Source organism: Melopsittacus undulatus, chromosome 2 (assembly GCF_012275295.1).
Source record: "Melopsittacus undulatus isolate bMelUnd1 chromosome 2, bMelUnd1.mat.Z, whole genome shotgun sequence".
Lineage (NCBI taxonomy): Eukaryota > Metazoa > Chordata > Aves > Psittaciformes > Psittaculidae > Melopsittacus > Melopsittacus undulatus.
In genome coordinates this window covers 21,440,002-21,467,087 of record NC_047528.1, presented here as the reverse complement: position 1 = coordinate 21,467,087, position 27,086 = coordinate 21,440,002, and the positions used below count along the sequence as shown (strand labels likewise).

At 40.9% G+C, this 27,086-nt stretch overlaps 1 protein-coding gene across 2 annotated transcripts; it reads left to right on the top strand.

Annotated features, from left to right (window-relative positions):
• Window positions 1–2,789: 2,789 nt before the first annotated feature.
• HSPH1 (heat shock protein family H (Hsp110) member 1) lies at window positions 2,790–26,616 on the top strand. Of its 2 annotated transcripts, XM_005149786.3 has the most exons (18): window positions 2,791–3,032; window positions 3,771–3,828; window positions 8,998–9,138; window positions 10,922–11,044; window positions 11,970–12,069; window positions 13,916–14,049; window positions 14,539–14,783; window positions 15,658–15,886; window positions 16,775–16,881; window positions 18,197–18,330; window positions 20,429–20,634; window positions 21,569–21,700; window positions 22,432–22,569; window positions 22,986–23,111; window positions 23,647–23,754; window positions 23,857–23,976; window positions 25,122–25,283; window positions 25,752–26,616. In XM_005149786.3, exons 1-18 carry the CDS (start codon window positions 2,926–2,928, stop codon window positions 25,950–25,952), a joined length of 2,571 nt encoding a protein of 856 aa, XP_005149843.2. In that variant the 5' UTR covers window positions 2,791–2,925; the 3' UTR covers window positions 25,953–26,616. The 2 variants fall into 2 exon arrangements, with proteins under 2 accessions (XP_033930262.1, XP_005149843.2); XM_034074371.1 differs by lacking the exon at window positions 21,569–21,700 and having other exon boundaries at window positions 2,790–3,032.
• The last annotated feature ends 470 nt before the right edge of the window (window positions 26,617–27,086 follow it).

Below are 27,086 nucleotides of genomic sequence, written 5' to 3'. Positions count from 1 at the left end.
CATTCTGGCAGAGCACTTCCCTGTGCTGTGGGCCTACAAGCAGGGTGCAGGGCCCTCCCTGCGCACCCTCCTGTGCCACATCCTGGTTGCTTGTGATCCCCAGGGCCCTTTAAGTCTGCTGCAGTTGCTCTTGGCAATGCCCAAGCCAGGTCAGCCTTGCTGATGGCTCCTGTCAGGTCTCTTCGCTTTTGCTCAGGCCCTCCTGGCTCTGGGAACCCCCAGACCCACCTTGATCCAGCGCTCCGCCACAGGACTTGACATTGCCACTGCTGCATGTCATGCTGACTGAAATGGCTCTTTGATTTTATGTTTGTTGGCTTTCATCAGTGATGAAAAATGGGGCTCTTAACTCACGTTGTAATGGTCAAACTTGTTCTTCCACAGACCACTTCCTGGTGACACAGGGGCTGCATCCACAATCAGTGTTTCCATCTTACAGAACTGCTGGCAACAGGTAGCACCAGCTACTCTTTCAGAAAGGCCCTCACTACTGTTTCAGCTGCCCCTGGCCCTACCTTAAGGATATCTGAAGCAAGCTTCTTACCACTATGGCATTCTTCACCAGTTCTTATCTCCCTTTTACTCTTCCCCAACTCTCAGCACCACCTACAGTTCCACAGTGGAAACTGACTTCACAGACAGCAAGTCATCATCACGTGCTTCTGCTCTATGCCGCTGAAGAAACAATTACTCCAATGCAGGGATCACAGTTCACTGAAGCTCCACCACTGCACTGCACAACGCTGTACTGCGCCATCAGGCAGATGGTGCCAGCAGAGTAACTTCCAAACTCACTACTGAGGCTTAACATTTTTCTCCCTTTAGAGACCAGCTGCAAGTCTGGGCAAACAGTCAAGTTCTACTTATTTCTATTCAAGGATAAACAATGTACAGCAAAACAGGAGGAAAAAAAAAGGAATGTTCGGTATCTACTTTCATCATCTACAGTGACACTTAAACTAGAGGGTATGCTGTATGTTCATTAATTGCCACAACAGAATTTTCTAAACAATCACTGAAAATACTAGGCCATGAAGGCAGCAGAAACATTTCCAGCATTTCCTTATCACCCAGGAAAAAACAGGATATTTAAACACATAAATATTTTAAAGAATTTAAAATGGAAAAGTGTATCAGGAATATTTACAACGTTGAGGAGGGACAGGAAACCTCAACATACACAAACACCACTGCTTGGCCAACCTGTCAGCTTGTTCTGAAGTTAAAAGCTGGATCCTCAGATAGTCACACACGGATCTCAGTGGATTTTTCAGGTATGTAGCTCTTCTGAAAAAGGCAAGCATTGTTTCAGGGAACCAGTTCCTCCCTATATATACTCAGGAGGGGTCAAGATCCAACACGGAGCTGAATATTACCCAATTCATAACTGAAGCTTTAGGAAAGATAGATTGCTATAGCACAGTACCTGGAAAGTAAGTAGGGGCAACATACTTACATTCCGCCTCTTCTACAGAGGGCCACTAAGGATTCTGAATGTAACCATCTCTCCGCACTCTAACAGCCAGGACCAGAAAGGCAGCATCTAACAAACATATCACTGACAAGCAAAATCAAGATCTGTATCTGCCATGCCTCTGATAACAGAATGCAGGAGATTAAGGCCTGCCTGTAGGAGGGGATGGAGTACTGAACAGACAGAATAAGACAGTTACAAGGCAACACGATATTTATATTACAGCAGATTGTGGCATTGGACAGAGATAACAGCCCTCTTAAGGAGACCAAATGATCTATAGCATGAAAGTATTTAACCCGTGCTGTTACTTTTTGCTAGCTATAAGAGCACCCCAACAGCACAGTGGGGGGATACCCGTAACAATGTGATAATCGGCTCTACAGTCTACTCCCCAGCGTATTAGAGGAGTAAAGATATCGCCACAGGTAACTGCTTCTCTTCCACTCTGCCGCACGTATAGGCTCAGCAAAAAACAAGTTCCTTGATCAGTAGAACTTAACAGCACAGGGTACAACGGAGCACCCCGGCACCTCCCCTGCGCCTCAGCAGTTCCTCATACAGCCCCACCATGGCGCTCCCTCCATCGGCTGGCGGGCTCTGCTTCTCCGTGCCTCTCACCCGGGCTCAGCCCTTCCTCCGCCACCAGCGGCTAGCCCCGGGTTAGCTCCGCCCCGCCACCGGCAGAGCTGGCGCTACAGGCACGTACCGCCATTTACAGCATTTCAACGGGCTCTCAGAGCACGCACAGCCACTGCCATCTCCCCGCCCAACACTTTTTATGTCAGCAAGCAGCAGCAGGGCTCCCCGCACGACCCCTGCTCCCCGGCAGCCCGGCCCCACGACCACTCTCGGGCAACCTCCGGGGGACAGAACAGCCCCGCCACCTCTCGGGAGCAACAGCGGAATGAAGAAGGCGAGCAGACGGGCTGGAAAGAGCAACCGACAGAACCAGGACAGCTCAACTCCAACACTCTCACCCTACCCCATGAAGAGCCGTTTAACTGCTACCACCGGGAGGGCAAGAGACACCACCCGCCCCCTTTCTGCCTGGCTCCGCCCAGGCCAGGCCGACTCTGATTGGGCTGGCGCAGCTCCGCCCCGCCTCCTCCCCTAGGGGTGTCGGCGGCGTCCGTGGTCGCCACGACAACGGCGCGCGTCACGGGGAAGCGGCGGCGCCGATTGGTGGGAATTATTCGAGAACGCTGCCGAAGGCGGAAGCGGAAGCCGCACGTGGAGCCGGTGAGTGGGTGCCGCAGTTTCTGGAAACTTCGTCTCATTGTCATATTTAAAGCGGCGGCGCCGGCGCCGCTCCCGCCCCTCCCGCCTGCGCGCTGTACTGGTGAGAGCAGCGCGGGCAGCGAGCTGAGCTGAGCCGAGCCGACCCGAGCCGACCCGAGCCGACCCGAAGCAAGGCGGGATACCTTTCCCCCCCCCGCCGCGGCGGGGCCATGGCCGTGGTGGGCTTTGACCTGGGCTGCCAGAGTTGCTATATCGCTGTAGCGCGGGCCGGCGGCATCGAGACAGTAGCGAACGAGTTCAGCGACCGCTGCACGCCGTGAGTGAGGAGCTTGGGGGTTGCGGAGGTGATGGGATGCGGCGGCGGGGTCCCTCGCGGGTGGGGGGCAACCCGTCTGTGGCCGGCGGAGGGCCCACGCTGGAAGGTGCTGGAAGCTTCCTGGGGGGGCCGGGAGGGGGCAGGAAGGGGGCGTAGGGAGAGCGGTGTTTCGCGGCGGGGGTCCTCTCCTCCCGATTCGGGACAGAAATGTGTCCTGCGGGTATGGACATGGACATGAGAGTGTTCTGCGGTGGGAAGATTTCTCCGGTGATGTGCGGCAAAGCCGGCGGTTGCGAGGAGAATCCCCGCCGGGGCAGCCGGTGTAACTGGGACACGGGGACAGCACACACGCGGCTCTGTCTCCCCGCGTTCGGGTGGGCTCCAGCCGCCCCGGCACAGCTCTGCCGTTTGAAGTCGGGTAGAGAAAGCCTCTGGCTCAAAGCAAGAGTTGGTGGTGAAGTTACCAGCAGCGAAGCACAGATGAGCGGGACGTAGTCGGGGTGCGAGCTCTGAATTGTTATTTTCATGTTTAACCGTTTTCACAAATCTTTGTGAGGAGTCTTGGATTCGAGCCAGGGCTTGAGGGTGGGTAAGATCCTTATTGTACCGTTTTGGCACAAGCTGGAAGAATGGCACTTAAAGCAGAAAGACTTTGCGATTGAGAAAATGTATCTATGACACCCTTCAGCCACTTTAATTGTCAGCACTGAGTTAATTAGCCTGTTATTTTTTTTTCAGATCGGTGGTTTCGTTTGGATCAAAAAACAGAGCTATTGGTGTCTCGGCTAAAAACCAGGTAGGTTGTTTTCTGCTATTTGTTTGCAACAGTGGTCAGTGCAAACTGTTGAAGTGCCAGTGGGTGTAAAGAGAGTTGGCTCGCTCTAGTAAAAACAAAAAACTTAGTTTTCCTTGTCAAGCCTTTTATTTGAGAAATGCTGTACTCTGCTGCCATGCTTCCTTCAGAAGGGTGCAGGATGATTTTACTAGATCATTACTGCACTCTTATTTATGGCAATATTTTCCAGTTGAAAGCATTCTTTTTCTGACAACTTCAGATCATCAGATTTCTTTCCCTGGTAGTTGTATGTAGGATTCTCCTTGCACTTGAAGGAAAAAAAAAAATAAAACGTTGTGTATAATTTGTTAAAACTAGATGCAAAGGGAGAGTCTTGGCTCAGATTGTTAAAGCTGCTTGGGTACCTTACAGCCTTTGGTTTCAGTGGAAGGTAAATGCCTGTGGTTTTAAAGGTGTAAGTCCTTAGTTCTTTTTGTGGTGGGTTTGGGGTTTTTTCCCCCTCTGATAAAAGTGTTATGAAAGATTTAATAGTTTCTTCATTAAACTAGTATTTTTAGTTTACAAGGACAGCTTAATTCTGGTAAGTCTTGGAATAACTAAGTGTAATGGTTAAGTAAACCCATAGGTATTGTGTGGTAGACTTACATAACTGCTGCTGGTGGAGGCCGAGCGTGCAGCCCCCCGCTGGCCTGTGCGGATCTCCATAGTGAAAGGACTGCAGTGGGTTTCCATGGAAAGAGTACTAAAAGACTTCCCCCCCCCGTAATAGCTCCCCTCTTAATTTTAATCAGACAAGGCAATGCGAATAGGTTATGTCTTTGGAAGCACACATACACTTGATCACAGGTTAACATTTGGGGTAATAAAGTCAATGCGTGTGTTTATGTTTTTTCCTGAAATTTAAGTTTAGCATTGTTTTTGTTTATTAGACTGCTTCCAGTTTCAAGTTGGAAACTAGTATGATTCATCAGTGTGCAGAAATGAGTTGTTACTCAAAACAGCAAGTGATCTGAATCCTGTGTACTCTTGGGTGTGTTCCAGTAATGTTAGATTATTCTAGTAAGTGCTATTGAAAATATGAAGTAAACTGAAAGTAGAGTTTCTCTTGAATTGCATTTAAAAGCATGTATTTGCAGTGATGAACACCTGTGACTCCAGTTCTTCAGACTAACCTTTATAATGTGTTACTATATTGTCTCTTTCATGCTTGGTTGTCCTGCTTGGTTGTCTAGTAAACCAAATAGTTTTACTAGAAGAAAGATAAGTGATACTTAAAATTATAAAAGATATCAGAACATTTATTACTCTTGCTGTAATTGATCCTGTTTGGCTGACCATTTGAGATGTAAATCCTGTTTCTTTGATTTCTAAAGGCAGAGATTTCTTGACATGGACAACTGTGAGTTGTATTTTCAGTGTCCTAGGGTGTAATAGCTACTTAAAATCAAGGAGTAAAATGATCACAGGTTTTATTTGAGCAAGTTTATTGGTTAATAAAAGGCAAAAACCCCAACAAACAAAACTAAATAATAATGAAAAACCAAACCCCACCACACCACCTCCCCATAGCAAAAGAAAAAAAGCAAAAATATTTTGACTGGTGATTTCAACAATGTGATTGTGTGAGAGCTCATTGATGCTCAGAGGTGCTCTCTTGCTTTATTGCTTGAGGAGCTGCTGTTGGAGTGAAATTTCAGAGAATTTGTTTCCTTTAGGTAAGTCTGTATCACTGGAGTTAAGAACAGTGTGTTACTTAACAGACTGTAATTCTCAGCTTTTTTAATTGTGACTAAGTAGGAAGATCCCAAAGCATGCTACAGACCTAGTGACATACAGTTAAGCTAAAAATATCTGAGGATTGTTCTCTTAGAAAAGGCTCTGAGGTTAATTCTAAATTAGGCTATAAAAGGTACTAGAGTGTTTGTGATTCTCTGACCACTGTGTGGTGATAATTTTTGTTTCTATGTTCCTTAGCAATACAGCTGTGAATTATGTAGCATTGAAGTACTCTGAAGTTATGGCTATAAAAATAAATGAAACCATGTTGGGAAATGATCTTGGACACAGGAACCTAAATACTCTGTTTCATTGAAGTACTGGAATAGCTCCTGGCATGATTTTTGGCCTGTACTAACTCGTACTCTTACTAATAATTGCTGAGTGCTGTTTGCCAATTAGACCAAGGATTGTTCCTAGTAGTGAATTTGGGTGTGACATCTTCCTCTCCACACACAGACCTTTCTGAAAGTATGTTGAATAGCATGGGTATGGTCTGCTGCTTTGTCAGGGAGCTTTTCTGTTGGAAAACTGTCATACTTGCATAGTTTTCTAACATCAGATGTAGCTTGCGTTTTTCAATTCCATGATTGAAAACTGTGTGCAATAAGAAACTGATGCTTTCCTTCGAGAGCAGTGAAGGCTAGAAATCTTCCTCTGGATGGATGATCATGATTTAAGTTGTTATCATGCATTCTCTTGGTGCCTGCCTATTCTGGAGAGAACAATGCACTTCTGTAGTTTCTCTCTAATAGAATAGGATTCATTCTGCTCTGAGATACTGGCAGTATCTCTTTAGGGCCAGGGTAGTTGTTTAATTTCTGGTTTGCATTGTACTCCTGATAAAGAATGCTTCTCTAGGTCGGCTGGTTCTGTGGGTATACTTTAAGTGTATACTTTAAGCTGACATTGTTGCCAGAAGAGTCTCATGTCTTTTGCTGTTTGTACTGAATCCTTCAGTCTGGTGCAAAAATTTCAGTAGCTGCTAGGTGAACATGAACCGGGGAATGACATGGTTTAAAAGTAGCTCAGGGGGGGAAAAGTACATAGTGAAATGTATGGGGAGACTTAGTTAGGAACTCAGTAACCATGAAAGCAGCTGTTAACCTAGTGGGATGAGGTGGCTGGCCTTGGAGTGCCAGTTTACAAGCACTGCAGCTACTTGGAAGCTGGCTGTTGTCTTTAACTGTTTGAATTCTGACTAAATTCTGTCATGCAGATGCTGAGTTGAGCAGCTCTGGTTCCAGTACAGTTGGCAGCAGAGCACTCTGGTGAGGTGCCTGGGGATTTCCTGAACCAGGGGATCTCTGGGGATCTGGGAGAGACACCCGAAGCCTGTGGCTCAGGATAGAGCAGCTGATGGGATCAGTCCTGGCACAACCATGGCCAAGCCCTCCTGTTCTCTGTGTCTGTCCTCCTGCTCCTGCAACGAAAAAGCTGTTGGGGAGCGTCAGTGAAAAGGGTGAAAAGACTGTGGAGTGGCAGTAACAATTACTATTAATAGTAATACCACTTGTTCTCTGAGTACACAGCTGCTGAGCTGGAAGACGGGGACAGAGAGCAGAATGAAGCCCACATGTCCAAAGGGAAATGGTCAGTGACCTGATACACCACTTTGGCACACACAAGTCTATTAGGGCCAGATGGGATCTACCCACAGGTACTGAGGGAGCTGGTGGAAGTGCTCACTGAGCCACTTCCCATAATTTATCAGCAGCCCTGGGTAACCGGGGAGGACCCAGTGGACTGGAGGTAGCAAATGTTATGCCCATCCACATGAAGGGGTGGAAGGGGGATCTGGGGAACTACAGGACTGTCAGTCTGACCTCAGTGCTGGGGAAGGTTATGGAGCAGATCATCTTGAGTGCTGTCACATGGCACATAAGGTGATCAGGCCCAGTCAGCATGGGTTTATGAAAGACAGGTTCTGCTTGGCGAACCTCTTCTTACATGAGAAGGTGACCCATTTGGTGGATGAGGGAGACTGGATGCTGTCTACCTCAACTTTAAGGTAAAACCTTTCATATTGTTTCCCAGAGCATTCTCCAGGAGAAACTGGCTACTCATGGTTTGGATGGGTATAGTCTTTGCTGGGTGAAAAACTGGCTGAATGGACAAGCCTGAAGAGGTGTGGTGAAAGGAGATAAATCCAGTTGGCAGCCTGTCACAATGATGCTCCCCAGGGCTCAGTACTGGGGCCAGTTCTGTTTAGTATCTTTCACAGTGATGTGAACAAGGAGATCAAGTGCACTCTCAGTAAGTTTGCAGACATCAGGTTGGCTGGGAGTGTTGATGTGTTGGAGAGTAGGGAGGCTCTGCTGAGAGATCCGTACAGGTTGAATTGATGGGCCAAGGCTCAGTCCTGGGTCCTGCGCTTGGGTCACACAGCCCCATGCAACACTGCAGGCTTGGGGAAGAGTGCCTGGGAAGCTGCTCTGTGCAGAAGCACCTTGGGGTGCTGATTGACAGCTGCTGAACATGAGCCAGCTGGTGGCCAGGAAAGCCAATGGCATCCAGCAGGGCCAGGGCAGTGATGGTCCCCCTGTACTCAGCATTGGTGATGCTGCACCTCAAATTCTGTGTTCAGTTCTGGGCCCTCACTACAAGACAGACATTGAGGTGCTGGAGTGGATTCAGAGATGGGCAATGAAGGTGGTGATAGGTCTAGGGAACAAGTTCTGTGAGCAGCAGTTGAGGGAACTGAGGTTGTTTCCCTGGAGAAAAGAAGGTTCAGGGGGACCTTCTGGTTCTCTGCCTGACACGAGGTTGTATGGAGGTGGATATCTGTCTCTTCTCCCAACTAATGAGTGATAGGACAAGAGGAAGTTGCCTCAAGTTGCTCCATTGGAGGTTTAGATTGGGTATTTGTAAAAAAATCTTCACCAGAAGGGTTGTCAAGCATTGTAACAGGCTGCCCAGGGCAGTGGTGGCATTGCCATCCCTGATGTATTTGAGACGTGTAGATGTGGTGCTTGGGGACATGGTTTAGTGGTGGACTTAGGAGCACTATGTTAATGATTGGTCTTGATCATTAAAGTCTTTTCCAACCTTAAAAATTCTATGATTTTTGAATCGGATGCCTATGGTACTAGATACGAAAGATCCTCTTACTGCTCTCTTGATAGCTTCAAGGTTTTAGAGATACCTCTATAATCCTTATAATCATCAATATATAATGGTCTGTAAGTATCTGTGTCTCTGTCTCGTGTAATCTTCTGTAGTAATGAGTTCATATAAAGAGCCAGATAGTAATTGCAGGTGTTACATAAACATGTGACAACTAAACAAGCAGTTGGCTTAAAACTTGACTGATGTTTGGGATCATGCAGACCAGCACTGAATTCTGCAGGTTGATTAACAGTGGATTTCTAAATTTCCTGGTTTTCTTTACAGCAAATTACTCATGCGCATAACACAGTTTCTAACTTCAAGAGATTCCATGGCCGTGCATTTAATGATCCTTTTGTTCAAAAGGAAAAAGAGAAGTTGAGCTATGATTTGGTTCCTATGAAGAATGGTGGAGTTGGAGTCAAGGTAAATTTGCAGTATATATTTTGGGGTTTTATAGCTAAATTTTAAAGTTTACACTTCAGCACCTAGTAATGAACATGCAGGTTTCCTTTAATTACCCTACAGGTTTTCTTTAACCTTTCTGTTAAAGAAGAGCTTTTGTATGAAAAGACAGCTTCATCTTGAAATAGCAGATGTTAACTATCAAATTAAGGTTCATTTGCAAGTAATTGCTGAAATGTGAGCTTCCTTGTTGGCAAATTGCACATCCATCTCAAAACATCCCAGAAAAAACACTGCTAACATAATTATGAGGTCATATGATTTTACTTCAGACTATTGACCTTTCTGTCAGACTTGTGTGGAATGCATTGCAACAATCTAATTACATGGTTACAAATTCCTTGTAAAGTAGCAGGAACTCTTCTTTAGAATAATTTCTATAAATGAGTGACATGTCTTTCTTTAGTGCACTGCCTGGTATAAGTTACTTGCAACAGATGTTCAAAACCAGTTTGTACCACATTACAGGTACAAATTGCTTACATTTCAAGGAGCTTGCTGGTACAATATCAGCTTTTCTTGGAATAGGTAAAGTTAAATAACAGTGTATTCATTTACAGAAGTATACAAAAATACTGATAATGAGGCCTTGCTGGCATAACAGGCAGTGCCGTTTAACTAATGAAGACCATAGCTTAGGGCTGTGAATTTGTTTTGCTGCTTTTCTCCATACCTTGAACTGATGCCCCAGAACTTCAGTATAGATCAGGCCTAGCTAATAAATAGATTACAGAGGTGATACAGTTGATGTACAGATGATACATTGACTGGAAGAGTAGTCAAGCTTTACAAAGGAGGAGATGCTTTTTCTTATGTTATCTGTACTCCTGTGAAATGAACAGGTAAATTAAGATGGAAATGTTTTCTTTTAATTACAGTGTGTGTAGGAGTCTGACTATATGAGAGTCTAATATTGGGAGACATTGCTACTTGTTATTTCTTTGTTCTCTGTCTATTTGGAGAGCAAATGAGTGCTTTTCTGTTTAACTAGTAAAAACTTTTAAGTAACATCCAGTAATACTGGGATATTTAGAGAACAATTTTTCTATTAAAACTGAAATGCTTGGGGTTTGTTTTTTGTTGGTGGTGGTTTTTTTCCCTCAAGTTGGACTTTTGTAAATCAAAGGCAAGAGCTATTTTCAAAAATTAGCTGTAACATTCCTTCACTTCATCACTGCTGTTTATTCTGTTACATGCTAAAATGGTGATCAAGTAATTTCTTGGTAAGGGAGCAACAGATGACCTTTTTGCTGAGCTTCACCTTAAGCTCTTAGCTGTTTTACATGCATAGGTGAACTGTTGTGGTGCAGTTCTTCTTTTCAGAGATTCTTCACATATTTGAGCAGAAGCATTAGCATGTCAGGAAAACAGCAAGAAATTCTTGACTTTCCTGCAGTTGGCAGCAGTTTGAAAATCGATAGCTATTTTTATTTCTTTGGAATAATGCTGTGTAACCATGTCTAGCTTTAGTCACAATTTAGACTTGTGCCACCTTTTAAATTACTTCCTAGCTGTTTCCTTTGTCTGTAGACTTGATATGGTTATTGCTGCTGTAAGTCTGAACGTGGAATTACTGCTTCTATAGACACTCAACTGGGAAATTAAATTGGAAAGTAAATTTCTATAATGAAATAATTAAGCATGTCATGTTTGAGTATTAGCAGTGTATCAGACAACATTGAACATAAGTAATTTTTCCTCCAGTTGAAATAATGTAGTTATTTTACCTATTTCTTATATCCAGGTCATGTACATGGATGAGGAGCATATCTTTAGTGTGGAACAGATTTCAGCTATGTTACTGACTAAATTAAAGGAGACAGCAGAGAGTAACCTGAAAAAGCCAGTAACAGACTGTGTTATTTCTGTAAGTAATTGTAGTGCACAGGGACATTGTCTTTTAACTTCAGCTGTTGAGCACATTTTGCTTCTGTTCGTGTAAAGTGAAAAAGAACACTGCATAAGCACTTAGAAAGGGATTAATCCTAACTAGCTTTAGAGCTCTTGGCTTAAAGAAATCCCAGGGCCGCTTCTGTATTGAGTCACTGACCCACTTCATTAACTTACTCTCTTGGAGACTTTTGTACTTTCAGACCCAGAACATTTCTGGGATACAGGTATATACCCTTCTGCTGCAGCTTGTTTCCATGACTAAGCACACTAATTACTCATTTTAATGAGTAATATAAAATATAGACATCTAAATATAGACAACTTTGCTTATTGAAGTTTGCCCTGTAGCAGCTAAAAACCTTAGTTTTTGTCCTGCTTATGTTCATCCTCTCAGTAAGTTAATTTGTTTTTCAATTTATGACTGCGTAGAAAATTACCTCAGATACAGAACAGTCATTCCATTGGAAAGGCTGAGTATAAAATAACATCTGTCTCTGGGTTCTCAATGGGTCTTTGAATAAGACTGTCACATGTTGCATTTAGGAATGTTTAGTTCTGTTATTAGAAGAGATTGTTTTCCAGCCAATACCTGAGAAGTGTCTTCTAATGATGTAGATTCTATCCCTGAGGACATCAAAGATCACTTTCCAATGCCAATGCTAGAGTTCTGTAGCAAATTTTCAACAACTTATTCCTCTTGTTTAGTTCCAACTCGGCTTGGTTGAATAGAATATTTAATGTCTTGATTCAGTACAGTAGTAGTTGCATGTCAGAAGACTTGCAGTGATCAAGTGTCTTCCTTGATGAGGAGAGATAAATAAGATTTTTTTAAATGAATACTTTCAAATAGTGTGATGTCTCATTTTCTAGGAATAACTTCCCATTCTTTCCTTTTTCAGGTTCCATCATTTTTCACCGATGCTGAAAGGAGGTCCCTTCTAGATGCAGCTCAGATTGTTGGATTAAATTGTCTTAGATTAATGAATGATATGACAGCAGGTAAGTAGGGTAAAATGGCAGTTTTCTGCAAATGAAAGGTGTGATGGAGGGTGCATTTAGCTACTTTAAGAAACAGAACTGACTTGAAAGATCAGACATGAGATGAACATTCTAAAATCTTGTTGCTCTTCTGTTAATATACAGGGGGGAAAAAAGAGGTGTTTATAACTTTAGCAGTCCCCAAAGAATACCTTTCCAAACCTCTTCCTATATTGAAACAAAAGTAGCCCTTTGCACCCAATTCAGAGATGACCTCTCACAATACAAGCCAATTAAAGGCCTAGACCTTGCAAAAAAGGCATTTTTCATTTCCTTTTTGTTTGTCAGAAGGCATCAGGCCATCGGAAAAGCATACAGCTCTTTCCCGTCCTTAGCACCAGCAGCCTTTTTTTACTGTGTAGCCTGTAGCATTTCTGATTTTATTTTCTTTACCTTGCAAGGCTAATGAGTGCCATCCAAGTTTCTCCATTTTAAATGTAAGAATCTTTGATTATATCTTTGGGGAATGGGTCCTAAAGCACAGTAGGGCATAAAAGAAAAATACTTAGTAGTTTATTTGTTTTTAATGAAAGACAAATTCTGCTGAGACTTACCAAGTTCATGATTTTATTTTTTTTTTTAGCTTGGAAACAAAGGCAGTGTGTTCAGTTTGCTCAGAGATAAAAATGTTATGTAAAACAGACCAATACGCAATTTCAGTCAAATCTAGATCTCAAGGATATAACAGATATATTTTGTGAAATAGTTTCTGGTTTTAACTAACCACCATTTAATGACTGCTTGTGGGAGGGATTAATGTGTGCTGGTACTGGGGTTTTATAGACCCCAAAGCATCCACTCAGAATGAGTGTACCAACTGCAGAGAAACTTTGTGTTAGACACCAGAATCCATAAATCCTAAGTGTCTGATCAGTGGGAAACTTTGCTGTCCTTGTTCCACATGGCCTGGAACTAGTGCATTTGATGTGAGAGGGGGAGTTGGTGTTGCTGTCTCCTGAAGTGAGAGAATGTCAGTGTTGACTGTAAAATGTTGCTTTTCAGAGCACATATTCCCAGCCTTCCTTTTGACCGTAAGGCTCTAGTTCTCTTGCCTGCTAATTTTGGTATTCTGCCTGTTATTTTCATCTTGGTATTCTTTTGCTCATACACAGGTGTACATTCTTGTACATTTTATCTCATGCCAAAATCTCAGTCTTTCCTACTTAACCATATAGCCAAGACTCTCTAGGGTTTTATTTATCTTTAGTTACTGCATCAGCTTGTTGCCTAGCTTTGACACTGATATCCATTTGGAATGAATAGCTACAAAGCTGTGTTCTGTCTTACAACTTCTTCATCCTGTGTTTTCATGCCCCACTGACTTCTGTTTTACACTTCTGATGCACTTCATGAATTGTCTATCCCCGCTAATTTTGTATAGGCTGAGGTTCTTGCCTTTTGTAACCTCTGCTGACCGTTTATACTGTTCTCAGGCAAAATCTTCATGCCTGGGAGGTACTCCTTGTAAATACAAAACTGAGTTTGGGTTTTGTTGTAAAGATTCTTTGGTTTTGATAACTATGCAAAGAAAAAAAAATCAGTTGGTAATAGACAGATCAAGTTTGTTGCTTATTTTTGTGTGCTCAAACACTTAGCATATACGTAACTGAGGAAGGATGCTATGCTTCTCAGATCCTAAAACATATTAATGGAATAAAGGTTCCATGTAGGTAAGACCTTGTGTAGGTGTATGTCTGGATTTGTTTCATTGCTCTTGATCCTATAGCTTAATATTCACAGGATTGTGATGGTGTGCAATTGCAGATTTGATAGAGATTGCATGGATAATATGACATTTTTCTTGCAGTGGCTCTGAATTACGGAATTTATAAGCAAGACCTTCCAGCTCCTGAAGAGAAGCCACGAATAGTTGTGTTTGTTGATATGGGGCATTCTGCATTTCAAGTATCAGCCTGCGCGTTCAACAAGAGTAAACTAAAGGTAGTAAGATTAAATGAAAATAAAAGGGTTTATCAGACATTAGAATAAAATAGCCTGTAAAACTGCCTTGATTGTAAGATTTGGAAAGTATTTAATGCATGGTGAGTGGTAACAAGGCAAAAGGTGAAGACTTTTACAGTATCCTTCATTTCATTAAGATGGTTTCAAATAGTGGCTGGAAATTCTTTGCAATACGCCAGTGTAAGATCTACAATGTTACCGCTGTAATTTAGTTTTATCTAGATGAATGTGTGTATGGATTAAAACTGGATGGTTAACATTGTCACCCAGTTACTTAGTCTTAGTTCCACTGTAAAAGTGAAGAGCCGTTATTGGCTGCTGTGGTCGGTTGAAGTGCTTAAGCCTGTGCACTGAAAGATAGGCTGACTTGTCTCCAACTTTTTGTGAAGCAAAGACTTGCTGGTTTTCGAAGACTGTATTTGATTTTTACCGAGTATAAGGCTAAATAATTGTGTTCTTTCAAACCAGGTGCTTGGCACAGCATTTGACCCTTTCCTAGGTGGAAGAAACTTTGATGGAAAGCTGGTAGATTACTTCTGTGCAGAAATAAAATCAAAGTACAAACTGGATCCAAAAGCAAAAGTTCGAGCTCTTCTTCGTCTGTATCAGGAATGTGAGAAGCTGAAGAAACTAATGAGTTCAAATAGCACAGACATTCCCCTAAATATTGAGTGTTTCATGAATGATACTGATGTATCTGGAAAAATGAACAGGTGAGTTCTGTATAAGACAAGCACTTGCTTTAGTGGTTGTATTTCTTAAACAAGAGTTTCTTTCCATGTTTGCAAGAAACTTTGCTAAAAAAAATGAAGTGCTGAATAGCTGTAGCATTTTTGTAATGCTAGAAAACTAAGGTTGTGAAATGTAGTGTTCAGCTACCTGAGCAATGTTTCAGTGTAATAAGAATGTATAAGAAGCTTGGATTCTTTCTATAGGCTGACACATTCTCAAAACTGACCCTGGGGGGCTGGCTGAATATTTAGGCCTCCTGTGTGTTTCAAGTAACCTAAATCCCATAGTGCTCTTAAGATAGGAAAAATTGAAGTTTTGTACCTTTTTTCTGTTCTTACTGTACTGCAGATACTGGCAGAGAAATGGAGGACATTGGGGCTGACTTGATTATGGTCTGAGTGTAAATGAAGTCTGTGTGTGTATGTGTCTCTGTCACATGCACTTAGAGGCACAACTTAATTTGTAGTCACTGTTAACCCTTTAACTACTGCCAAGAGTAGTGAAGGCATTTTTTTTCTTTTGGAATTTAGGGAACAGTTTTTCATTGTAAAGGGAAGAATCAATGTTTCCTCATTTCTTAACCTGTAATCACTGCTGAGAGGCAAATATATAGCACTTTTTCAAAAAATACCTTTGTCTTGCATAACTACATTGATAGCAGCATAGGAAAATCTGTAAGCAGCTGTTCATGTACCACCTTGTGTATGGCTGTCACTTCAGTCTACTCATAGGGGTTTAGCTTTAAGTCTCTATGCATTGTAGTTAATAAACCTGGTCAGCATCAGTTTGGAAACATACTAGGAAATCTTAGTGTTGGGACAGGCATTCCTTGGTTAACTCTGATTCTTTCCTAAGGTCACAGTTTGAAGAATTGTGTGCTGACCTGCTACAAAGGATAGAGATACCTCTGCTTTCATTAATGGAACAAACACAACTGAAGGTGGAAGATGTAACTGCTGTAGAGATTGTGGGAGGAGCAACCCGCATTCCTGCTGTCAAGGAGAGGATTGCTAAATTCTTCGGCAAGGATGTCAGCACAACTCTGAATGCAGATGAGGCCATAGCTAGGGGCTGTGCTCTGCAGGTATAGTACTGGCAACACTTGTTAAAAGTTAGATTTGTTGAGAGCACTTCTGTGAAGACTTAGCCAAGCAGTTGCGAGAAGTGGCAGAAGTGGTCCATTTTAAAGTACTCAAGGGAACAGACATATGCTGGGTTTTTTTTGGGACTATGCTGATTAAAAAGCTCAGAGTACTCCTCTGTGGTGCAGTACTTTACCAAAAGTGCTGATCCTGGGTGTATTCTGTAAGAAGTCCACTCTTCAAAAGAGCAGGATCTAGGAAAAAATTTAAGTTGCTGTTAAGCTGAGGGAAGATATTTTTAATCAACAAACTGTATGTGAATTATCTATGGGGAGCCCAAGACACTGCAAGTTTGCATTTTCCGATATCCAACTTTCCATCTATGTGAAGTGGACTTTTATTCTATCTCCCCTTATTTTTACAGTTTCCAGCTGATGAACTACATCTGACAAGCAAACCACTCATTCTGCCTTCTTCCTTTTCTCCTTTACTTACCCACTTCCTGCTCTTTGACTTGTTTCTTTACTCTGTCACTAATTGCTTTCCATCACTATCAGCTAGTTGTCTCTAGGGAAAGAAGCAGGAGATGTAAGGTAAACACCACTTCTTTTAGGACTAATGCAGCACTTCCGTTCTTTCCAGTCCTGGTATTCATTTAGACTGCTACCTTCTTTCACAAGTTTAAGAATAAGGCCAAAAGTCCCACTAACCCGAAGAGTATCAACACTTCTGTGCGAGATTTCTGTTTTCTTATCATACTTCATTGAAATCAAGCAATTTGCACAGCTCTGTTTCAGTAAAGTCAGTAGAATTCTCTTGTTTAAAGATACCTAGCTACCCTGGGGGTAAAGCAGTTAACCAACTTTAATGTATGTCTGTTTTTTGTTTAGTGTGCAATTCTTTCTCCAGCTTTTAAAGTGAGAGAATTCTCAGTGACAGATGCTACACCATTCCCAATATCTTTGTTGTGGAACACAGAAGCAGAGGACACTGAAGGGTAGGTAGCTCAAGCTGCAGTTCTGAAAAGCTTTTGGCCTTCATAATTCAAGGATAAAGTTCTTGGTTGCATGTAAATTAGGATCTCGATATTCTGGTGTTTGAAGTACATAGACCGTGTACTAGAGATGGTTGACAGTCACATGTGTAAAGGCATGCTCTGAAATTTTAACCATCGCTCTTCGTATGTCAAAAAACAAACATTAAAAAACAGTTAAATTTGCTGCCAACCAGTATTTTGTCTTGCATTGCTCATACCTGGTTGTCAAGTTTTGAAATATGAAATAAACTGGAGCAGCTTCTGGCTCCTGATCCCACTTTCTGGCTTTTTTACTCAAGGTGTTCCTAAAACCTATCTGGATTCTTGTTTCAGTAGGAGCATAGTACACACTGGATGTATTGTGAGCTTCCACGAATGCTGTTTGTCTGGTTGAAAACAGACTCAAGGATTTAACTCCTAAAAGTTTCATATGAGAAATTTCTTGCAAATGCAGTGTCTAAAGACTCTGGCCTCTCTGCTATTAACTATGCCCTGCCTGTGAGAAATGCAGCTACTGTCTAGGATGTAAAGAGGTCTGAGTTCTAGAGGTCATCAGTTCTAGAGTGAGCTGTTCATACCTTTCTCATTCTTGTAATTAGGCCCTTTTGTCTGTCTTCTGTGTAGATGCAGAACCTAATTGTTCTGTCACATGCTTCTGAGACCAACCTGGGAGTTCGCATTCTAGGTGAACCTCTTATTTTGTCACATTTAGGTTATTAGATGAGATCCTTCCATAGTTAAGAGAAAAAATTAGCTGGAAATTAGAATCAGACTGGTATAGTAACGGGCAGACCCTAGAGGAAGAACACAATAAAGCTGGTTGTCTTTCTGTCAAATTAAGGAATGAATAATAATCTGGTGTCAGGGTTCTTGGGCCACTGAAAATAAATGAGTACCAAATTAACAGTGCTATAATTAGTTGTTTGAGATGAACTGAGGAAGGGTGCAAATTAAGATTTAAATTATGCTATTCCAAGTTCAGAATAGTGTCTTTGCAGGAAACAGGTTTTGGAGGTCTCCTGGCAGTCTGTCACTGAATTGCTATCTACATCTAAACTTGCTTTTGAGACTCAAAATTAGTGGAATAGGACAATTTCCCAGTACAGTACACAACAGCATTTTTTTTCCTTCCAGTACAGCAGTGAAGTATCCTTCTTGGAATTGTTCCGACAGATAAATGTGCCAAAACATAATGTTTCTCTGAAGAGTTTTGACCTTAGAGCAAAGTTTTGCAGCTCAAATATTCTGCTGAAACTGGTATTTCTCTTAATTACAGGGTTCATGAGGTCTTCAGCAGAAATCATGCAGCACCTTTCTCCAAGGTTCTTACATTTTATAGGAAAGGTCCATTTGAGTTAGAAGCTTTTTATTCTGATCCTAATGGAGTGCCATATCCTGAGTCAAAAATTGGTAAGTAATTGCCCCGGAAATAGTGTTGTCTCGCATTGTTTGGTCTTAAATCAGTCCTGTAATTATTGTGTGTTACAGTATGGTTATATGATTTGTTTATTTTTCTTGTGTCTTAAGGAGTCAATTTTCAACTTTCCCACTCAATAGATAACTGAATTCGGGCCTCATATGTTGCTTTAGTCCAGTGAAGAAATGAGGGGGAGCTGCAGCTGAATGCACAGTGCTAGAATGGAGCTCTCACTATAAAAGATAACTTTTAAACTTCTCTGCTTATCACTAAAGCAAGCTGGGAATGCTGGAAAAATCTCCTGCATGTAAAAAATTTGAACATGTCTGGAGTAACTATTGGATGTTTTTCTCTTACACTTTCTGGGTTTGACTTAATGCTGAATAAGTTTTAATCAAGACAGCCTAAATAATGGCTGCTGCAAAGATGCAGTATTGATTTGAATCGTCTAGGTAACATTTATAAGCAGCTCTTTCATCTTTTTTGACAAATTACAATATTGACCATATTACAAAGAGTTTACATTGTGGTTAGAAAAAGATTGTGATCATAAAGACAAACCAATTAAATAATCGCTATTAAGTTCTAAGTGTGAAATTAAATGTTGTATGTTTGCATGTAAAATTAAGATTAAGCTGTTATTGATTGTTAAGTAATTATTAGGTTCTGTTAGGAAGCTCAGCAGTCAGAAAGCTCAACTTTTTATTTTTCAGAATTGTAAAAGAAATGACAAATCTTGGTCAAGTATTTGACAGTATGGCTGTCCTGTTGGTTAACAATGCACTTAAAATACAGCATCAGCAGAGTCGTGTTAAGCTATATAAATATTCTTAAAATACATGGGAGAATATATATGACAAAAACCTCTCCATCTGATTTACCACTATTTCAGCAAATGCTTAATGCACTGCAAAGTTAACAAATGCTATTATCCTAACAGGAAGCAGCAGTTACTTTCTCTGTCTCAAAGCAAATGATGTGGTTGTCTTGCTGAGAGTCACAAAGTTCAAAGCTTATGTCTTTAGAAACCACCTGAGTATTTTGCAGTTGTAAAAAAGACTTCCTCTCATGGTAACTCTTGTCATGAAGACTGATGGTGGGATTTATGAGTGTTCAATTTATATGGCTTTAGCAAACAAAAATATTCTGCAATCTGGTAAGAACAGAACTAGAAATTAGACTGGTTTTGGCTTCCTTGCCCATTAACTTTTTGCACAGAACAGAACTGTTAGTAGTCCTAATGAGTGAGTCAGTAGTTCTGATATGAATACCAAAAAGGAGGATAGGTCATAACTCCAGTATTGTTGGATTTACAAAAGAAGACTGAGATTACATTCTTCAGCCTATAAAGTAAGCAGATAAAAGCTTGTCTACTTGTGGTTTAGATCTGTTGAAGGAATGTCTGTGAGCCTGTGTAATTCCAGCCTATGATGAGGTCAGTGGATGTGGACATAAGCATTATAATCTCCAGGTCATTGTTTTGGTTATTGATATATAACCATATAGTAGGCAGGAAAAATGTCAGCTTTTAATGTCAAAAAGATCTGATACTTCCTTTACTGTTAAAATAGCTGTCAGTCTGTTTATTAGTCTCATAGCACTTTCAAGTATTACAAGAGTTACAAAAGAATTACATTGTGCCCTAGAGTAAAAAGTAATGGCAGACTTGCATGGATGTTAGAAGCTGCAAAGAGCACTTATTTCTAAAGGCAGTAACTTGTAGTAAAAAGACTTACCACTTAACATTGACGTTGGACTAAATCTTTTTGTAGCTTTCTTTCATCCTGCTATAGCATCATAGGCAACACAAGTAAGGGGGAGTGAGCTTTTTTATTTATTCTGTATTGTTAGTGTCGGGAGAAACTGCCCTATAATAAAATAAACATTCTCCCTTTTGTAAGGTAAAGTGGATGAAAAGTAGCAGTTTTAGTTGCCCTTCCCTGCTGTCCTCCTTTGGGGTCCATGAGGTTCGCACAGAGGCTTCATCAAATACTTAGAAAGTGTCCCCTATGAAAAAGGGATGTATTTTCCTGGCTCTGTAATATTAGGTATGTAATTCCACTGTGTGAGTATTAATTCCTTTGTATTTAGGTAGGTATGTTATCCAGAATGTGGCAGCCCAGAAAGATGGAGAAAAGTCTAAAGTCAAAGTGAAAGTCCGTGTCAATACTCATGGCATTTTCAGTGTGTCCACTGCATCCATGGTAGAACCAGTTAAAAGTGAAGACAGTGAAGATGTCAGTGTTGAAACTGAAGTGGAATCTTTGGACCAGAGGCCTATTGAAAGCCTAAGTGATGTAAGTTGACCTGACTTGTTGTGTGAATGTCCTTACTGATGAAAGTGTGTTCTGTTGTTATGTAGTTTGGAAGAAAAATATCTTCTTCTAAGGAGAAGTTAGCCTCTAAATTAGGTTAACTTTGAGCTGTGCGTAGTTTTCAGGAAATAGTGTCTTTATAAGAACAGCAGAAAACTTGTGCTATCTTAAGTGTGGATTTCAAAATCAACTATTAGGCAAAGTGCTAAATAGCAGCAGATGGGTTGCTTGAGGGTGGGGTTGCTTATAGCTGCTGTGACTATCAGACCATTCCAAATAGGAGGGATTGGTTTGGATTATTAGTCATCCATGTTCTGTGTCAAAAGGATTTGTGTGCAATCCTTCATAAATATCTTGAAACTTTTTGTGAAAGGGAGAGCTGGATTGCCCAAACACTGGACACTTTCAAGGTTCAGGTAGACAGGATGCTGGGACATACAGTCTAGGTCATGCTTTGCCTAGAAAGGTTGGACCAGATAATTCTTGAGGTCCTTTCCAAGCTGCTATTCTATGATTGTTCTCTACAGCTTTGAAGGGGAGGGGAACACTGGGGAATAATGCTGCATTGTTGTGTACTTGATGTTTTAATAGTTTTCTGAGGGGGGTAAACTCAAAAAGTTATGACTCAATAAACTACCAGCTACTTTATATAAGAAAAAGTGGTAGCATGCGCACACACGCATACAGGTATTATGTTGCCAAGCCTGGCATTTGTAGCATTTTTTAACAAGTCCTTCTGAACTTGCACCTAGTCCTTATCTCCGTTAGTTAAAGCGTATGTGTTACTGCGTGTGCACAGAATGCTTTGTAGAGCACTTCGTACAGTATGAGCATCAGAAGTGAAGTGCCCTATAATTTTTATTAAATACAAGTGCACATGCCTTCTACATCCTTTGTGCCTGGGCTTTCATTTCAGAAAAATATCCAGCAAGAGAACAGTGAGGCTGGAACACAGTCCCAGGTACAAACTGATGGTCAGCAAACGTCACAGTCTCCCCCTTCATCAGAACTTCCCTCTGAAGAAAACAAAATCCCAGATGTCAAGAAAGTGAGTGACCCTTTAACTCTGTTGAAAATGTTATGCTCTATAATGGTGGCTTTTAAAATAGTAACATATTCCACGAAAAAGTAAGCAACTTGGTGCTTGGAACCTTTTTCATTTCTATACCTTTTCTATTGTGAAAAATAATGCATACATCTCATAATGATTTTTGTATGGAATTTGCAAAGCATTCCTGCGAGAAGTCTCTCCCTCCCACTTCCTGTCTTTATACAACTAATTTGTTTAGGTTGCAAACCTTTCAATTTGTTTAATAGCTGTTAAAGGCCAGGGTTATCAGGCTGACTGAAGGAAGCTGGGATCAGGAATTCATGAACTGAAGAGGAAATTATATAGGTGAAAACCAAAAACCTGCATGATATTGTTAGTAGTTTGCTCTTTTCATCTGTAGAAGATGAAAAAATGGTTTAGGTTAAAATTTTACCACTGTCAGCATCACTAGCATAGTGCTAAGCACACTTCTGGAAAACCTGCAAGTACACTGTATAGCTGAGAAACATCCTTCCTGTAGCTCAGTATTTATTGCCTATGAAATAGACTGTAAGGAGAGTAGGATAGGAAGTGGAATTCTTTGGAAGTGCCTCACAAGTGTGTTTTGAAGATTCTGAAGGAACACAGCAAATCTCTGCATGTTCTTCCTGTGAATGTTTCTTCCATCAGTGCTGCTACATCAGAAAGAAGTCAGGGAAATTATCTTATTTTTCTTCTCTCCAACTCAGACAAATGAGAAGAAAGGTGATCAGCCCCCAGAAGCTAAAAAACCCAAGATAAAAGTGAAGAATGTGGAACTTCCTATTGAAGCTAATTTGGTTTGGCAGTTAGGAAAAGATCTCCTCAATATGTATATTGAAACAGAGGTGAGTTAGAGTGTGATTTAGACTGCTTTCTTGCTTGCAGCTATTAACTATTCATCTGTTTCTGAAGCCAAGCTCTGATCTTTTACTGTAACCCTGGAGAGTGAACACAAATTATTTACAGTGAGCTAATACACAGTTTAACACAAAACTGACATGTTAATCAAAAGGTTGAAGTGTGGTTTATAGCAATAGTATCAGGGGAGTCACTGATCCATGGCATCACAGATTGGTTCAAGCTGTTGTGTCCAGAGAAGTGCAACGTATTTCTTCAGATGAGTCCACTGCATCGTAATGAGAATTCCAATAGTTCTGTCAGCCAAGGCTGTTGGGAGATTACTGTGTTTACAGAAGCTGTGCTCTGAAGAATGCTGTTTGAACATAGTGTTTATTTTTAATTGTTTTCTGTGGTTATACAGGGAAAGATGATTATGCAAGATAAGCTGGAGAAAGAAAGAAATGATGCAAAGAATGCAGTGGAGGAATATGTATATGAGTTCAGAGACAAGTTGTCTGGACCATATGAAAAGTTTGTTTGTGAAAAGGTATGTTTTGATTTCAGGAGCTTCTCTGAAAATACTGATACCAAATACCTGTTTTGTATTCCTTGGTCCAGCTTTCTTATAACCGCCCTGAAAATAGCTGAAAACCGTAATTCATTTGAGTAATGGCTGAGACTGATCCAGAATTAGTTTCAGGCTTAGCAAATAGTACACAGCCCTGAAAATAAGTCTTGTCACAAATAGAGTAAAGTTCTGTTTCCAAAGAAAGTTGGTTACTAGAAGGGGATACATGCTGTGTTGCTGTATCCGTAACCAAAACCATGAATTAGAGCTGCACCCAAAGCACTGGCCTAGTCAAGCACTAAAGGCTGTAAATGCTACCTGTGTTGTAGATGTGTTTCTCAGTTCAGAAGTTGGTGTGGTTGAAGTGATTTAATTATGCAAAAGCGGCAGTCAAAATGCAGTTTTTCATGTAGGAGATTAAGAATTAATGTGTATTTACCAATGTCCAGTTACTGCAGGACAAACAGTCAATTGGTGCATATTTTGGTGCTTGACTTGTTATATTGTTGCATAGGATCTGCAGGGATTCTCTGCACTCCTGACAGAGACAGAAGGCTGGCTGTATGAAGAGGGTGAGGATGAAGCTAAGCAGGTGTACATGGACAAATTAGAGGATTTAAAGGTAGGTTGTTAGTATGTCAAAAATGAAAAATTTCCAAAACATTGCCCAAAACATTAGTGGCTATTAATGAATCACATAACACACAGGAATTGCCTTTTCTAGAAATTAGGTACTCCAATTGAAATGCGCTATCAGGAAGCAGAAGAACGACCGAAGCTGTTAGAAGAATTGGGACACAGGCTCCAGTATTATGCTACAATAGCTGGGGAATTCAGGAAAAAAGTAAGTGGCCTTGAAGTATCTTTCTTTTTATCACATAGTTTCACTGAGGCTCACCAGCTGGCAGAGGCTTAAAGTACACCTCTCAGATGAGCTGCAGTCTCCTGTTACATAGGTCACAACCAGTACTCAAAAATCTTGCAGTGTGTCATATCTTCAGTTGCTTGATACTTCTGGATGTTTCCAGGCTAAAAAAGGGCATTCTTACAAAGAGCAAGGGTTAGACTGTGATTCTTGACCTATTAAAAGCTAATCGACTTTTTTGTAAGTGTGCTCCTCTTTGCACTTCTTTCGGGAACAAGATTTATGCCATGGTGAGAAGCATTAGTATAACAGCTACTCAGAATAAACTGAAATATCTAAGGGTTTTGTCTGGTTTTGTTTTGGGGTTTGTTGTGGTTTTTCGTTTTTGGGGTGTTTTTTAGTTTTGGTTTTTTTTTCAATTGGTATTTTAAGATTATTTTCTGGATAGCATTCCTGCCTTTAAAAATTTACCCCATGGATTTCAATTTAATGAATTATAATAAGGCAGCTCAGAAAACTCAAGGCAGTTCAGTTCAAGATTGAGACTTGCATCAGAAACAAGTATGTCCTCACAGCTGTAGGTTACAAAATTATGTGAAGGCATTCAGTACTGAAGTTCTGGAATTCCCTATTACATAGTCTTTAAATAACTAGCATCGTGGAAAACGGTATATTTAAGACCTGAATCCATATTTAGAATTTTAAACTGAAATCATAGGCTGTGTTGCTGGGTAGGTTTTTCTCCTGATACCAGCTAATTATGTAACTGGAATTGTAGGGAATGCTCCTACAGATGAACAACTGTTTACCTTCTGTATACAGCAGACTATCCTCGGCCTGTGTAGGACTGTAGGAGGGGAGGGATGTTTTTGTATTAGCTCTAACGATTTTATGTTCAGTTCCTTCTGTGAACTAGGTTTCTTGTTTGGTGATTGGGCAAAGGAAGCTTTATTTTGGCATCTGTATTTCTTGTGGGCTGTAACAGATCTGGCTTGTTGACAACTTCTCTTTATTTTGAAAATAAGTAAAGATTATAAGTTGTAAATAAGTGTAATAGTCTTGTTGGCATAACTGGATGACAGAAAATTTGACTTTACTAATACAGAACTTTTGTATTTGGGCAGGATGAGAAATACATCCATATTGATGAAATGGAAATGATGAAAGTGGAGAAGTGTGTTAGCGAAGTGGTAGAGTGGATGAATAATGCTGTCAGTGCACAGGCTAAAAAGAGCTTAGATCAGGATCCAGCTGTGCATTCAAGTGAAATTAAGGCAAAGCTACAGGTAAGTGTACTGTAAGAGACCAATTTTAGAGGCTAGTGCAAAAGCTAGACTAATAGATGTACCTCTCCCCCAGTTTCTTGTTAACTGCTCCAATGTTCTTAAAAGGTGGTTAGTGAGAATGCAGAGGAGCTGCACTGTAAAGTACACAAATCTGGAGCTTTATTGACATTTTGTGCTTTTCAGTCACCTTAAAAGCATAGGTTGTTTTCAGTGTTACTGGTAGGCACAAATAGCCTTGGAAAAAAAACCCATGTGAAATCCAAAATAGTGGGTTGAAGAACTGCCCACAGATCTTCAGAAAGCAGACCAGTTGGTTTATTTCAGGGTACAATAAGTACCTGATGCTATGGACTTGGGAAACATACAGAAGCAAGTTTCAACGTCTTTTGGGCACAGGACTCTTCACAGTAGTGAAGCTGATGAGTCCTTTAACATACATTCTGACTATGTCTTTTCCCTTTCTTTTAGGAGTTAAGCAATGTCTGTGAGCCTATTGTGACACAACCAAAACCAAAAGTTGACTCTCCTAAGGAAGAAAACCCCTTAAATGACAGGGCTGATTATAAAACTGAAGACATGGGAGAAGATGACAAAAGTTCTGAGATGCCTCAACAAAATGGTGAATGTCACCCAAGTGATCAAAACACCATTAGCATGGACTTGGACTAAACCACTGCACTTGCAGCAAGTTATTTCATCCCATGACAGAAGATATTTTTGCTGTCGTATGTGAGGGGGGGTGGGAATGCATCACTTTGGGAACTATTTATATTTTTTTTCTGAAGACTTGTCTGGGATATGTTGTGTTAAGGGAGGAAGAATAGTAATAGTGTTGGTCATGACTATCCTAAAAGGAAAATTGCCTTGGTAACTTTCAGATTCCTGTGGAATTGTGAGTTCATACTAAGCTTCTGTGCAGTATTTAACCATTTGCATCACTAAAGATGAAAAGAAGCCCTTCCTCTGACATATACTGCTCCTTCAAAAGGTTGTAATCAAAACCTTCGTAGGCATTTGTAGATGCCAAGGTAGTTTTCTTTCGTCTGGACATCTAATTGGGTACGTCAATAAAAAGCCAGTGTCTGTCCCATTCATAAGGACTTTGCAGAAGAAATACTGTGTTCTAAGGTTTTTGATCATTGCAGTTCAAAGCACTTATCAGATAACAAGGTGGTGAAATGTGTTAGTAGCATGCAGAAACGCTTACGTTTCATCTCTTGCTAAAAAAATACATTTTTCATGTGGGGTGCATAACATGAAGGAAATGCTAATTCTGTTAGTGTTATTGTGAAGCTTTTTAATGAGCTTTAAAATAAAGTTCATTTTACTGCTATTTCCTGACTTGTTGGGGTGATAATTTTTCAGACTTATGGTGGAAGTGTTGCCCTTCTTGCAGCTTTCTGTGGGGGTTTTGCTCTATGCATGAGAGTTACAAAAAGGCTTAAAACTATCCCACTTGGCACAAAACACTTGTGTGCTGAGTTGAAAGTAACTCATCTGTTCTTCTAAGTTAACACCATTTCTTTGCCCCAAGTGTTGTACAAACCTGAAAGAATCTGGAAGCTTCACAGGTGTTAAGGTGTAGAATGAAATTTGTGATGCAGCCCTTTATCTTGGAGACAGTAATCTGCAGTTCAGAATAAGATGTTAAAACCTGATTGAATACTTAGGCCATGATCTGCTGCCTTTTGTTATAGGCTGAACTGAAATGGCAAATGAGATTTCAGCCCATTCTTCTGAGCAAGTGGCTCTGGTTAGACCTTGGTAAAAGTTTTAAAAATCGAATTCCTTCCAACTAAATCT

Coding starts and splice junctions, on each gene's coding strand:
- HSPH1 (XM_005149786.3), top strand. CDS start 2,926: ATGGCCGTGGTGGGCTTTGACCTGGGCTGCCAGAGTTGCTATATCGCT. Junction 11,045..11,969: donor TAACAGACTGTGTTATTTCT/GTAAGTAATTGT, acceptor TTCCTTTTTCAG/GTTCCATCATTTTTCACCGA. Junction 15,887..16,774: donor CTAGGGGCTGTGCTCTGCAG/GTATAGTACTGG, acceptor TTTTTTGTTTAG/TGTGCAATTCTTTCTCCAGC.